Source organism: Musca domestica, unplaced genomic scaffold (genome assembly GCF_030504385.1).
Source record: "Musca domestica strain aabys unplaced genomic scaffold, Musca_domestica.polishedcontigs.V.1.1 22, whole genome shotgun sequence".
NCBI classification, from domain to species: domain Eukaryota; kingdom Metazoa; phylum Arthropoda; class Insecta; order Diptera; family Muscidae; genus Musca; species Musca domestica.
In genome coordinates, this window is record NW_026712262.1 from 432,996 (window position 1) to 449,505 (window position 16,510).

Here is a 16,510-nt window from a genome sequence, read left to right on the forward strand (position 1 = left end):
GACGACTAAATTATAATAGTTTATAACAGTTGCCACAACATTTAGGGGTTGTTTTTAACCCTTTTAGACATAAATGGACTAAAAAGTCCTCGACCGTGAAAAAACTATGTAAAAACAAGTAAAAAAAAATTAAGTTCGGCAGGTCCAAAATTTTAATACCCTCCACCTCGGGGACCTGTACATGCAATGTTTCGCCAAAGGAGATAGAACCCATTATGACCTACAAATCCTAATTTTCAGAGAAATCCGTGAAAAATTGTGGCAAAAATCAAATTTCCGAATATCGGGAGGTACTGTTGTATGGGGACCAAAACGTGGACCTATACGAACTGGGACCCATTATGACCTACAAATACCAATTTTTAGACAATTCAGTGAATAAATGATGCAAAAACCATTAAAAAATACCGAATATCGGGTGGTACCGTTATATGGGGGCTATACCAAATCGTGGACCCAAGCATGCAATGTTTCACCACCGGAGCTGGAACCCATTATGATCAACAAATACGAATTTTTAGACAAATCCGTGAAAAAATGTGGCAAAAATAATGAAAATTCTGAATATCGGGAGGTACTATTATATGGGGGCTATACCAAAGTGTGGACCTTTACATGCAATGTTTTGCCACATGAACTCAGACCCGTTATGACCTACAAATACCAATTTTCAGACAAATTCGTGAAAATATGTGGCATAAATCATCAAAATACCGAATATCGGGAGGTACCGTTATATGCGGGCTATACCAAAGCGTGGACCTATACATGCAAAGTTTCGCCGCCGGAACAAGAACCCATTATGACCAACAAATACCAATTTTCAGACGAATCCATGAAAAAATGTGGCAAAAATCATCAAAATACCGAATATCGGGAGGTACCACTATATGGGGGCTATACCAAAGCGTGGACCTATACATGCAAAGTTTCGCAACCGGAGCTATAATCCATTATGACAAACAAATACCAATTTTTAAACAAACCCATGAAAAATGTGGCAAAAATCATCAAAATACCGAATATCGGGAGGTACCGTTATATGGGGACTATACCAAAGCGTGGACCTATACATACAATGTTTCACCGCACGAACTAGGACCCATTATGACCTACAAATACCGAAAGTGTGGCAAAATACCGAATATCGGGATGTACCGTTATATGGGGACTATACCAAAACGTGGACCGATATATCTAATTTTCAATACCAACCATCTTAGACACAATACAAATTATTCTGCTAAATTTTGACGCTCTACGTCAAATAATGTGGGCTGTATCGTGATTTCAACAGACAGACGGACATCGTTATATTACAAACGGAATGACAAAGTTAATATACCCTTCTTTCCAACGTGGAGGGTATAAAAATCGGTCTGTGGTAAAAGAGCCCCAGAAGAACAAAAGGAATTTTTAAGAAATGTCCTTGAGAAAAATGTGGATTTGGCGAAGGATAAGTAAGAAAATTTACAATTTTACAAAAAAATCATGTTTCTTTACAAAATATAAATATGCGTATATTTAAGATTTTGTACTGTCGATGATGCAAAATATAGAGAAGAAAAATAAAAGGAATTGGCGGAATCCTTGAATGCAATTGGAGGGACTATGAAGGATAGTGCCAAATGGACGAAATATTGCAGTGATTTGAGGTATGACTGATTTTAATTGTAGAATATTAAAAACAGAAGTAAGATATTTTGGAAGAATGTACATGCGTTTATGAATGAAAAATGTATTGATACATTTCAATAAAGAAAATGATCAACTTGAAAACTAAAAGAAAAACTAATATTTGTCGTGCAAAAAACAAAAAGAGAAAATATGGAGCAACTGATGTATTCACTTTTGGATGATTCCAGCAGTGAAGAGGACTGGCTGAATGAGGAATCAGATTATTAATTATTATTATAAATTATTAATTTTAACTTATCGTCTTCAATACTCATTTTTTAAATGTTGGCGCTCTTTTCAGTAAGGTTTCACCAATCCGATTTAGGCTCTTTACGTTTGGAATTTTGAATTTTGACATTTTATCGCATTTCTGCTAATTTTCTGTTCCCTTATTTTTTGAGCAAACCTAAATGAGAATGACATTTCGAACTGTTCTCTCTTCTGCTAGTTTTACTACTAAAAAAGTACTGGAACACAACTAATATTATCAAAATAGTAGCGATTGATGGGGATAAAACTCAGGAGATGGGATTCCCATGTATTGCCGTGGGACAGGTGAAAAATTACTCATCAGACAATTGTTTTTCAGAATCTCCACCATGATTCTTGATGGCCACATTGTAGAGTTATGTTCATCCAACTCTAGAAAGGAGAGGAGAAAATTTCACGTATACAATTAAATTGTGGGGGGAGGGGGGTTAAGACCAAGAAAGTTGCTTTATATCCGGATGAAGCATACTTTGAGAGATTGTTTAAAATAGAAGAAGAAAAAGTGGAAGCTATGAGAACGTCTAACACTTTAAAGGAACGAGAGATTAAAGCTATTAAGGAGCAAATAGAAGCGATTGAGACTGATACAAAAGAAAAAGGGGATTTTTTTAAATGCAGGAAGTTATTCAAGTTCTCGCTTGTAATAATAGTTGCTACTAACACAATAATATTAACCAAAATCTAGCCATTACTAAAAATGATGTCGTTTATTCTTAAACTATTTTGGAAACATTCAAAGCTTGACAAAAATCAGCAATCAGGGAAATTGTTCAAAGCTTTAGCAACTACAATTACTCATCTGCTTACGGATAAAGCGGATAAATTATCACTTCGTTGGAAGCTACCAGTAGCAAAAAACGTAATGTACTTAGTACAATTAGATGGCATGGAATTGAATGAAATCTTGTTGATTTCGACAAAAATGACTTCAATTCTGCGATGAGTTACACACACAAATGATAATGAAATGCAAAAGTTTCATTTTGACATGGAATCGAAACATTGTTTTCACAAAATGATTCAAAATTGGAAAATAAGTTGTCATGGAAACGAATTTTGAAACGTTGTTAGAAAACGAAATTTCTAGCTTTTTGTAATGCTTCTGGCTGATCTTCACTCCAAAATCGACAATCAGCTTCGTAGCTGAAGACAATGCGTGCGGTATGATCTGCCTTAAAAGACCGCACATTTTGATAATAAAATTCAATGAATCTTACAATCATTGATTTTGAAAATATTTATTTTTTTAAAGTAATAAATACATTCACAAAATTGACAGAAGACGGGCACACGTTGAAAAAAAATTGCAATCAACTGATACCTCCATGCATGGTACAATGAAGAGAAGGTAGGTCAACTTTGAAAAAATTGCAAGTATAGAGGTCTACCTGTTTGGCTTGTAATGTCAGAATTACTATCAAAACAATAAAAAAGCAAACAACTTGTTGCATTGATTTTGAATAAATAATTTAAAACCGCGAAAACTGAATGAATGGTCAAAATTTCTTTTCAATATCATGTTCCTTACCTTTTTCTTGTAGCATGTTTCTAACGAAAGTATTTTTTTTTTGGAAAATATTTGTTTCACACCCATGAGAGTTGTCCTAACAGAGAAACGTTGGTTCCACAATGGGTTTATTAACTATTATACTCACAGCGTTGCATTGCGGATTATGCGCAGTACGTTTATTGTGACATTTATTTGCAACCTGTTGATATGTTTTATGGTTGTCACACTGGGAAGTTTCACGCATGTTTCATGACAGCTTTTTGAGTACTATACTAGTGACAGAAGGTAGAGGAACTCATTCCTCCACCTCTCCTCTTCTATTTATGAAATTGTTCATCGTCCTGGCCTAGGAGACTTGACAGAATATGTCAATGCGATGCATGACATTTAAAACTCACCATACACATAGGAAACCGTTAATGTTAAACATGTAGCATTTTTAAGCGATGGCAATCCTAACTTCACCCATTAAATATCAGCTTTTTTCAATAAACTCCCTCGTGTATTTTGAATAGTGTTTGAATTGTTGTGTTTGAATTTTTTGACTAGAATAAGATATTTATTGTTGACGATGACACCGCCGTCACTTTTGTAATGATATCACTTATTGTCGACGTCGAAACTAATTTGGTATTCCGAAAACGGCGTCAACTCTTTATTTTTTTAACTTTTTAACTAATTCATTATAACAAAGATAAAAGTCGGTCGGGCCATCTTCGTGATACCCTACACCACTGTGCATATTTAGTAATGCTACCCGGTAACTCTGGGCAATCATATGTTTATTGGAGGAGCAACCTAATTCTGTGAATTTAATGTTTATCATTAATAATTACTCTTGAAAGAATGACACTATTATATGGTCGACCAGAAGTCGAATTGTCAAAAAATACAACTCTACCACCTACATTTATAGTCAACATTTATTATTTTTTTTTCCTAGGCGAAAAAATTTCTCCGCAGATTTTGGTGGGCATTGTGGGCTGGAAATGAAGCGAGGAACCTCATTTTGTAACCATTCTTGGGTGGCGAGTGTAGAGTGCGATGGTGCTGACCTGTTGGAAGGTCTGCGGCCAAAATGTTTGTGTGCCAAAGGCAAACTCCAGAATATTTTCGCGATAATATTCGGCATATATTCTGATGCCACGGTCGATTAATACAGCGGGAGAGCGAACATCGGCTGTTATGGCGGCCCACACCATCACCATGGCCGGCGCTTGAGTTCTGGTGGCCAACCGAAGGTGCACATTTTCAGCTGACCTCTTTGGCAAGTAAACACGATCATTTTGTTTGTTTACAAACTGCGGGACAACGAATGTTTTCTCATCGGAGAAAACCAAATTCGGCAGTTCACCTCTTTCGGCCAAGCGAAGCAACACTTTAGCTTTTTCGAGTCTATTTTCTTTCTGCTGCGGTGTAAGTTCTTGCACTTTTTGGAATTTCAATGGCTTTACCCCGAGCTCATTTTTCAATATTTGCTTACAAGCCACTGCGACGTTTACTTTTCGAACCATTTCTGCTGATGTTGCTGTTTTCTTCCGTCCACTTCCTTGACGTCGGGCTACGCAACCAGTATCGCGGTACCGAGCAATGGTACGAGACACAAAAGATTTATTCACATTTAAATGCTGAAGTGCTCTAACGATAGCCACTTGTGGTTTTCCAGTCAAATATAAAGAAATCACACTATCACGCTTGAATTCCGTCACGAATAACTTTTTTCTGGAAAATTCTCACCAAAATGATTTTGTACGCTTGTAAAGAATATAATGAGCTATCACTGGAATAATTTTAACAGCTATCGGACGAATCGCTTAGAAATGACAGTAGTCTGAAGTTGGTTGCAGTTTTTTCATCTCACCCTGCAAATTATTCCATACCTTTCTTTTGGATTTTTGTCTATATGTTGCAGTGGTTTGGGATTTTGAATTGCAAAATTCTTAAAATTCACATGTGGAAGTGCCATGGTACCAGGGTCCTGTTGATCGTTTTTTGAGTTACCGACAAAAGTCGGTAAAATCAAAATGCTTATAATTTCGGTAATTAAAGAATTTTGTTGGTAAGTTAGCGAATAAATCAAAGTAATCGCTAAGACCTACCGGTAGATATCAATGTTGTCAATCTTAAATTATTTTTTATCGAAATTTTGGGTTTCAAAATTACCGATTTTAGTCGGTAACATCAACGTCTTGACAACATTGATATGTCAACATTTTTAAATGTTTTGTCAAAAATAAGTAGATTTTTATATACGTTTTTTTACAAATCGGAGGTTGTTATAATGTATTTTCCGACAATTTTTACAAATTTCAATAATTTTTCAATAAACATTTTCATTTTCACAATCGGTTCAACAGTTCATTGTACCCATGGTAGAAGAATTCAGGTAGACGCATTAACGCTTGGGAACATTGATATGTCAAAAATTTTTAAATGTCTTTTCAAATATAAGTAGATTTTTATATCTTTTCGTATATGACATCATTCGAAAGTTATTATAATACGCGTTTTCAACAATTTTTACAAGTCTCTATAATTTTCCATTCAACATTTTCAATTCCAAAATTGGTTTGAGGGTTCATTGTCCCAGCAGCTGTGTCGATGTGTCTACCTGTTTTCTTCTACCATATGTTCTACCTTGTCTTTATTGTACCATAGTATGCCATGTTTACGTTAGAACTTTTCGCAGGGTTAACCTGCTTTAAGATGATTTATTTAAAGTATAATTAATAGATATGACCATGGTACAATGAAGAGAAGTTAGGTCAACTTTGAAAAAATTGCAAGTATAGAGGTCTACCTGTTTGGCTTGTAATGTCAGAATTAGTATCAAAACAATAAAAAATCAAACAACTTGTTGCATTTATTTTGAATAAATAATTGAAAACCGCGATAACTGAATGAAAGGTCAAGACTTCTTTTCAAAATCATGTACTATATATCTCTAAAGGATTATTTCGCTACAAAAACTCTAGATTTTGTCGATGCATACGTTGAAATAAACATCTTGAAAACACATGAATTCGAATGTTTTCTGAACAATTTTTTTGTTATTGAAAAGAAAACACATACATAAACAAATAAAGATGACATATTAAGCCAAGAAAATAAAAAAAAATTAAAATCATATGGTATCATAGCCCTACCTTGATATCATTGTACCATGGATATGACAATATTAATTCAAATCCAGTGACCTAACCCATTTATATGTAAACGTACTGTAAACATGGTAAACACATGATTGCACAAGGTTACCCTGTTAGTCCACAGTAGTCGTGACGTATACTTTATCTAGTCGTTTTTTACGTACACTAGTACGTATGTGTCATTTAAAAAATAATGTTTTACATACTACACGATGTTTGACTTGGCAATGTTATTTACTCCCACCAAATGACACTGTTTTTACCAACTCATTTCCTCGAGTGTAATGAGAGCACATAGTAGCAACCACGAAAATGCATAAATTAAACAACAACACGTTGCGCAGGTCTGAGTAATGCTGATAAGGTAAATAATGTTAATTGTACAACAAATGAACCATAACAGAGAATATGGCATAGGAAGAGACGGAGAGAGAGCGCGCAGAAGAGAACGAAAGTAAGATATAATCTCTGTCACAAACAACACCAACATCAATCAGTTGAAAAATATTTTGCCGTTGTGAAACACCGTCGCTTTAATTCTCACAAGACAGCCGACAGAAGAGAATAGGATTTTTAGAAAATTATTAATGTGCATTAATTATAAAAATAGAATAAAGAAAACAACTGTTAAATAAAAAAATGGTCTAAATAGTTTTGATAAAGAAACAACACCAAGTATTCTAAATAAGCCAACTTGAAGTTAAGCTACCAACCAGCGCTAGTGTTAAGTAACAACAAATAAGCAATCGAAGAAAAAAACTAAAACACAAACGTCAGTGGTAAAGCAAAGAGCAACAAAAGCAATAATAAATAACAATAACAAAAAAAATGGGCAATAAATCTTCAAGCAATATAAGTTCATCATATCCCCAGCATGATGACCCGGCTTATCGCAAATGCCAGGAGTTAAAGGTGGGTGTTACTAAAGCTTACGATTTCCCAGACATAGAATTTTTAATGTCAAAATACTTTCTTCTTAGATGGAACGTTGGATACAAATGCATTACCAAATCAAGGAACGCGAAGAAGCCATTCAAATCGCCCGTAACCGGGAACTGTTCTATTGGATCAGTGGTTTCTATTTAACATCAATGTTTGGCTGTATCTCAATTTACCAACGCACCCGTAGGCCCATTTCATTACTGCCCATGGTACCACTCTCCTTTGTAATGGGCTATTACGCCGATTTGGCTTACGGCAGTAAAATACATCGTATAAAAGGTAATTATGAAATGAGAAGAAGAAGAAACAGAACAAAAAAAACCAATACCAAATCACGGCTACTCCACCGTTCCACATATCCATAATATCGAAATGATTACGGTTTTTTTGGCATTACTTTCTTTTTTCTCTCTCCGTTTGTTATTGTTTGTTTGTTTTCTTATTGAAGTTGAAGGCCATATATATGTAGGTACTAAGATATGAATATAAAAACCAATGGGGAATTCTTTTGAGGTTTATTCTTTAGCGACGGATGTTGAGAACAAATGTGACCTAAATGAAAAAAGGAGAAATGACTAACTTTCTGCGATGCTACAAATATGAAATTTTGAAAAATCATTGGTATAAACTGTCTATTAATATTTAAAATTAATTAGAATGGCAGAAGAATAGTCGAATCGGCACAGCTGCTGGGATTATTAACTTCCAAACCAATTTTTAAATTGAATATTTTGAACGAAAAATTATTGAAATTTGTAACCATTTTTAAAAAATGCATATCACAACAACCTGCGATTTATGTGCTATAAGAAAACATATAAAAATCTACTTATTAAAAAACAAAACAAGTTAAAAAGCAGAAAAGGTTAAGTTAATACCCTCCACCATTTCGAAAGAACTTCAAGAATTTCAAAAAAATTCGAGAACTACCACTTAAATGAAAATAGTCATATGGGGGCTATACGAAAACATGGACTTGCATACGAAAATTTTTGCCATAAGTTGTAGTACCCATTAAGATCTTCCAATACGAAATTTGAAACGATTGCGCCAAATAATGTTGCTGAAATCGTCAAAATACTGACTATCGGGTGATACCGTTATATGGAGGCTATACGAAGACTTGGACCTACATACACAAATTTTTGTCATAGGCTATAGTACAAACAATGTCGTTAAAATCGAATATCGGGATGTACCGTTATATGATGGATATAAGAAGACGTGGACCTGCATACAAAAATTTTTACCATAGGTTGTACACACTAGGATCTTCCAGTACGAAATTTTAAACTATTCCAGTGAATAATGTTGCTGAAATCATGAAAATACCGAATATCGGGAGGTAGCTTTATATGGGGGCTATACGAAGACTTGGACCTGCATACAAAAATATTTGTCATAGGCTTTAGTACCCATTACGAACTTCAAATACGAAATTTTTAATAACTCCGGTAAAAATGTCGCTAAAATCATGAAAATACCGAATATCGGGAGGTAGCGTTATGTGGGGGCTATACGAAGACTTGGACCTGCATACAAAATTTTTTGTCATAGGCTGTAGTACCCATTACGAACTTCAAATATGAAATTTTAAATAACTCCGGTAAATAATGTCTCTAAAATCATGAAAATACCGAATATCGGGGGTACCATTATATGGGGGCTATACGAAAACGTGGACGGACTGGCCCATTTACGATCTTAACCTGCCTACGGGTAAACTATGTATGTATGTACAATTTTAGCCTTCTATCTCAATTCGTTCGAAAGATAGAGTGATTAGAACAGACAGACAGACGGACATCGCTAGATCGTCTTAGAATTTTACGCTGATCCAGAATATATATATATATATATATATATATATACTTTGTTGTGTCTATTATGAATATTTCGTGGAGTTACAAACGAAATGACAAAGTTAATATACCCTCCATGGAATGGTGGGGGTATAAAAACATTTGAAGAATGTTGACATATCAATGTTCCCGGACGTTAATGCATCTACCTGTATTCTTCTACTATGGCTCTAATGCTATGTTCTCATTGCAATTTCAATCGCGTTGTTCGCTTTTAGGGTGAAAATACATGAAGCGCATATTTGGCTGGCTGAAGTCATCGGCTGGCTTTTTAGTAGATAAACAAAGGAGTTTTAGGTTGACTTAGTTCGATTTTGGCACTAGGTTCCTTTGCTCATTTCCGAAGAAGATTTCCGATAACTTAAGCCAGCCAGATAAGCGCTTTATGTATTCCCACCTTTAGAATTAGGTACACCAATTAACCAATTCAAGCGGCATGATTCGAAATTCATACATAGTAACTTGATTTCTTTTTTCAAAATGGTTGTTTATTGATTTTAATGCATATTTGTAAGAAAACATATGAAATTCGCATTAATATAAATAGAAGAAATGTCTTTTTTTTCTAAAGAACTATTGTAAACTGTAAATTTTGACATTTTGAATATATTTTTTGTGCTTTCTGTATTTTTATTTTTGCTGGTGATAGACCTCCCAATCTATTTTTTGTCAATGCAAATATTTTGAAAAATGTGCCTCTTATGTTTCCAGTTTTCTGAAAATATTCCAACTCTTGGACAAAAAGCGTACCTCGAATGAGAAAGAGAACAAAATTTACTTTCGTTTGAATGTTCATACACCATTCACCATTATTGGTTTGTTCCAGAACTGCAAGAATGGAAAGTTTTTACTCTGAAAACCGATTTTCTCTTTATAATATCGAAAAAATGCAAAACTAGGAGATTCTTGCAGGTTCTGGGAGAGTCCTTATATTTTTAATTCATAATTTTCGGTCGTTCTGAAAAATATGAAAATTTCATAAAATTTTCTATTTTGAATTTTTAAATGTCGTAATTAATTTTTTCCACAAATGCTCTCATATGTTAGGGATTTCACATATTTCATCTTATTTCTGTAAGTGATTTGAATGGAACAAAGAACAAAAATTTATGTGGGGAATTAAGAACATATTTAATAATTGATGGTCGAACAACGAATAGAGAACGAATTCGGTGCCATGTGAACTTAGCATAGGCAAGCATATGTTCAATTATATACAAACATGGTAGAAGAATATAGGTAGACGCATAGACACAGCTGCTGGGACAATGAACTGTCAAAGCAATTTTGGAATTGAAAATGTTGAATGAAAAGTTATTTAAATTTGTAAAAATTGTTGAAAAACGCGAATTATAATAACCTCCGAATGACGTCGTATAAGAAAACCTTTAAAAATCTACTTATATTTGAAAACCCATTTAAAATTTTTGGGCATATCAATGTTCCCAAGCGTTGAGTCATCTACCTGTATTTTTCTACCATGTACAACTTTGTACTTTATTATCATGTTCCTACGGGAACCTAAAATTCTTAATCTATTAAAAGTTGTTCTTTAAATATAATAAAAAATATAATTTATTTCTTGTTATGACCCTTTTCTCTCAAATCATATACGCACTCTGTTCCAGAACTGCTATAATATATAATATAATATATTATTTTGAATAAAAAACAGTTTATTTAGTTCAAATTCAGTTATAACTGAAATTCATATTTTCAATGTTAATTGGAAACAATTTGTACAAATTTGGGATAAAACAATATTGTCCTTTGGACTTAATTTTGTGGTTTTTCGCTCAGTATAAGTATTTATTTATGAAAAAATGTAAAATAAACGAAATCAATCGTTGTATGTTTAAATTACTATTTGACACAAACGGCTATAGTACAGAGTTGCATTTTCCTAATTGCTTTGAAGTTGAACAACCTTTATTTTTGAGCCATGTATAAATCCATTGTATATACACAAATCAGAGATGGGAACGTGTTTTCTATGCAATAAAATTTGACAATACAGATTGCAGAAAATTCAGAGATGGTTGCCATGGTAAAAGAATACAAATAGTCACATCTGCTGAAAAATAATTTATTTTTTTAATTTTTTTTCAAATTTGTAAAAAAATTTGAAAAAAGCATTGTCATAACAACCTCCGATTAATGTCGTATAAGAAAACTTATAAAAATCTACTTATTTTTGAAAAAAAAAAAAAAAAAAAAACATATTAAAAACTTTTGACGCGTTAGTGCAACTACCTATAATCTTCTACCATTATGGTTGCGTTAGGTTTACACGAGTAAATACAATTTTATGTTATTTTTTGTTTTTTTTTTTGTTATCGTCCGAGTCAATGTTTAAACAACGCCTTCGCGAAATATATGCTACTTTGTAGTGTTTCGAACACTATGATTCCTTTCGTTAAAGCACTATCAGACGGAATGAATTTTACATGTGTACAATCACTTTTACTATCCATGTATATTTCCATCCGTATGTCAAAATTACAATTTTACATATGATTTCATGAGAAAACAATAGATGTGGTCCCTTTCCTGGAGTACTCTTTTCTGGAGTACTCGACATTGTCATTTTTAAACCAAAAAACTATGTTAATTTCTGAAATATTTACGTATGACGAGTGGCATATTTTACAAATATAAACTAATAAGCATACCCATCTCTGCATTTTATGTAATTTACCTTGTCACATTTTACTACAAAAAATAGGTTCCCATCTTTGATTTGTATATGTATAATGGATTTATATATACAAATTTTGACAATGATATGTTGTCAAATGAATAATTTTTGAAAAAATTGTAAACATATGATTGCATGACTTTACCTTCTAGATTCTAACATGCTTAAACATATAAAAATATGTATATTTTAGGCCCTTCAGTTTAAGAAAACATTCTCGGCGCTGTTAGTTTTTGTGTTTTCTTCGAATAACGTTTTATATTAAGTCAGTCGTTATGGATCCATCAAAATTTATATTTATAAATCCATTGAATATACGCAAATCAGAGATGGCAAACTATTTTCTGTGCGGTAAAATTAGACAACGTAAATTACAGAAAATGCAGGGAGGAATATGCTCATTTGAAATGACTACCTTCTTAAGATGAAAGTACATAAAGAGCTTTTTTGACTGGCTTAAAGGGCTAAGTACATAAGAAGCTTGAAGTCATGGCACGGCCTATTTTGTGACATTTCATAAAGGAATTACAGAGCCGCACTAAAATCCTGCCGTCGTTTTTCATTATAATTTGGCATTAATATGCCTAGCCATGACTTCAAGCTTTTTATGTATTTGCAGCCTAAGTCATACGCTGGTTTCTTCGTAGAGGAACAAAGTAGTTTTAGGTTGACTTTGTTCGATTTTGGCTCTACGCTTCTTTCATTTCCAAAGAAGCCAGCCGATGACTTAAGCCAGTCAAAAAAGCGTTTTATGTATTCTCATCTTTAATTTTACCATGGTTTAGATCTTGATAGTTTCCACAACAAAAAAATATAAATGACAGATTTATTTAAAATAGATGACAGAGATTTGTCCATTACCCAACTTTTTACAACAATATCCAATTTTGATCATTACAACAAACGATTTCATTTGACATTTCAAAATTGATTTCCCTGTAGCTAACATTACTTTTAATTTCAATTATTATCAATTATTATTTTTTCAGATATGACTGTAACCAAAATTATAACTGACATGGGTTTACTGCGCCCATTTTTGGGTATACCTCCCACAAAATGAAATAATTATCAAATGGCACAACTTTTATGTTCGGTTTAGAAAAATTATAATTTCATTGATAAAAAATATCATGGCTGATCATCAATTCAATTTGTTTGGAAATGTGGGTTAGATTTTTTTATTATTTATTGCAACCAAAAAATTCCCAATAAATCAATATCCTCAAAAAATAACCAATTTCTCGATTTTTTTGTTTTTTTTATTATTAACAACTGTATTTTCTAGCTGAAGCTAATATGATTATGGAACATGAGTCCGAACTATTACATTGGCCCGGCGGCCTTCCAACGGTGGCCACCATCGATGAGGGCCGTGTCGAGGCCGAAATGGAAAAGAAAATGCATCCCCATCATTCATAGGCACAAAGAATGAAGGATTTACAACACTGGCTGATGTTTTATAAAATTGGCAATAGCACCTCCTACCCTATAGCTCAAATGTGTTTCAAAACCAACAACAAGAATGATTCCAAACAATGTAACAATGACAAATATTTAACAATGATACTACTATTACAAATGATAGATATTTAAGACAATATATTTATAAATTTACATATATATATAAACTTTGCTATACGATTTATTTATTAATTCCCTTTGAAAAGTTAAACAAACCAAATTTACATAAATTTAACGTGTACGTGTCTCTGTATTTTTAAATGTAATCGAGTGAATTTTATATATAATTCGTTATTGTTACCAACAAAAATAAATAAAAATTCATAAAATTTTTTTAACAACTTTTTATTTTCATTCCAATCTTAATTGTATTTTTATGCATGTGGATTTTATAAAAAAAATGTTATTGTTCTTATTTTAAGCTATTCTCTTCTTTTCTTACGACTTTATGATCTCAGTGTATGTAAAAATTAATTAATAAATAAATTATACAATTTAATAAAATTTTCCCAAACTAAATAAAAAATTTTTAATGTGTTTCAATTTGTTCATTGTTACATTCAAGTTATAAAAGGGAATTCACGATGTCTTCCTATTACCGGATCATCAGTTGTGAAATATGTGAATAAAGTGCAGATGTACTTTTTCGATCACAGTGATCCCTATTTTCATGGGAAAATGTAATTTAATCGAAAGTGTTGTTTGTTGTATAAAAATATATAAAATCAAATTTAAGGTAAAGTATAATATATTCACAATGTAACTAAAGAAAATCAAAAAATATATGCAATTGTGTAATAGCAAGAATTATGAGTCATATGTAAAATGATAATTTTGGCATACACACGAAAATACACATGGATAATAAAAGTGGCAGTATATATGCAAAACCCATGGTAAAATTAAGTAGGTAACGTCATTTCAAATTAGAATATCCAACTCAGCATTTTCTGTAATTTACCTTGTCAAATATCACTGAATAAAAAACAATTTTCCATGATCTGATTTTTGTGTATTCAATGAATTTACGAATATAAATTTTGACAATGAGATGTCAAATGAATAATTTTGAAAATATTGTAAACTTTCTTAATTTTACCATAAATGATTTCAAAAACGGGTTTTAATTCCAAATATGATCTAGACATGGTACAATAAGGAGGTAGAATAGCTTCGTAAGACTACAGAAATACACTTCTGAGATCATGCGCGCTTCCTGTCAGACTCATTCAAAATTATATGTATCAAGTTATTTTCAATTTTTTCCATATTTTTCGTCAATTTTAAAGTGAGTTAATACCGCGAAAAACGAATTAAATGCCTGGATTTTTGCTCAAAAGTATGATCCAAACTGTTCAATCTTTCAACTTCATGGCTAAACATGTTTTAATGCGCGAGCCGTAATCTATGTTTCTTTCAATCATTGGTTTTGAAAATATTTCTTTTTTATTTTTCAAAACAATAAATACATACACAAAATTGGCAGAAGTCGGCACACTTAGAAAAAAATTGTAATCAGCTGGTAGCTCTACCTTACCTTTTTATTGTACCATAGATCTAGACGGACAGACAAACTGGCACACATTGCTGAAGCGATATAAACCAGTTATTACATCTTTCCGATAGATAACAGACTAAATGTTTTCGGATAAATAAATCGTTTTCGTTAATTAAAGTTTCATTTAAATATGAAATGTTCATTAAGGCAAAGGTCAGGCCATCTTCCCTTTACATTTTAAAGTAAAGTTTATTGAATTCATGTTGCCATATTTTATAATGATAATATGCAATAACAGAAAAATGTATTCAAATAAAAATGGATAACGAAAATAGTTTCTTTTATATTGAAGAACAGAATTAAAGATTTATTTCCCGAAATTAATTACAAATTCGTCTTGTTTATAATTTTTAAAATAAAATGATGATACCACTGTGATAAAATGCAGTGATTACCAGTTACATTCACAAAAAGCTTGTCATATTTCTGAAAAATAGTTTGTGACAAAAAATAAGTGACAAATTTAATAGCATGTCGGTATTAATAGTTAAAGGCATGATTGCAGAAAATCCGATCGGAGTGTTATCCATTAAGTAATTTAATTTCGATCGTTTTTGTTTTAGCTTCTTCAAATTCCGATCGATTTGGTATATTACGCAAATTGCATTATTTATTGTAAATATTGCAACATTAGAGGAATGAAAAGATTCAAAAGAAAATACCTAGAAATACCTAGGTTTCGGAAAGAGTCACCAATCCTCATCAGTTCCCTTGCTTTTTTGTTTTTGTCTGGGATATTCTCCCCAAAAAACTTTTTTACCCAAGTAACGAGATTGTGGCTCTTTCCGCAACCTAGGTATTCCCTGCATTACCTCCTGGTAAACATTTCCATCGTTCACCACTAATAAACAAACGTTTTTTAACAATAATGGGATTAAGCCTGACCATTTTGCAACAACAAAATACCGTGGTATCCCAAACAAACACTGTTGTAACATTTTTACCATTTTAAACTGTTTTATAATTGCAAGTTTCCATAAAAATACAATTCCACTAACAAGATCAAAAGTGGTTTCATTCCGAAAATTCGGCGTTTATTTGACATACTGACAAAGACAAAGCCCATTTCGACTACTAAATCCACTCGATTTTAAATGTCAACTCCATAGCGTATACGTTACGTAAATTGTATTCATAAATCCAGTGGATATAATTTGACGTATACGTAAATCTAAGCATACTTTAAGTGATTGGACAAAGATGATCAGCTGCGGTAAAAGTACATTTGCATACCAAACTGACTAATCACAATAAATGTGACCACAAGAAACATACTTTAAATTTGTTGTCATTTGTCAATTATCAGGCTTAACCCGGGGTGGTGGTGGTAGAAAAACTATGTAAAACTTCTGAAATGCTGCCCTGAGTCTATGCCCGCTT

At 32.5% G+C, this 16,510-nt stretch overlaps 1 protein-coding gene across 3 annotated transcripts; it reads left to right on the forward strand.

Annotated features, from left to right (window-relative positions):
- Window positions 1-7,079: 7,079 nt before the first annotated feature.
- Window positions 7,080-14,061, forward strand: LOC101895880 (plasminogen receptor (KT)). Of its 3 annotated transcripts, none has more exons than XR_009342309.1 (4): window positions 7,080-7,518; window positions 7,587-7,827; window positions 13,098-13,274; window positions 13,397-13,535. XR_009342309.1 is itself a non-coding variant. In XM_005178191.4 (3 exons), exons 1-3 carry the CDS (start codon window positions 7,435-7,437, stop codon window positions 13,528-13,530), a joined length of 459 nt encoding a protein of 152 aa, XP_005178248.1. In that variant the 5' UTR covers window positions 7,091-7,434; the 3' UTR covers window positions 13,531-14,061. The 3 variants fall into 3 exon arrangements, 1 of the variants encoding a protein (XP_005178248.1); XR_009342310.1 differs by having other exon boundaries at window positions 13,098-13,278; window positions 13,397-13,533; XM_005178191.4 differs by lacking the exon at window positions 13,098-13,274 and having other exon boundaries at window positions 7,091-7,518; window positions 13,397-14,061.
- The last annotated feature ends 2,449 nt before the right edge of the window (window positions 14,062-16,510 follow it).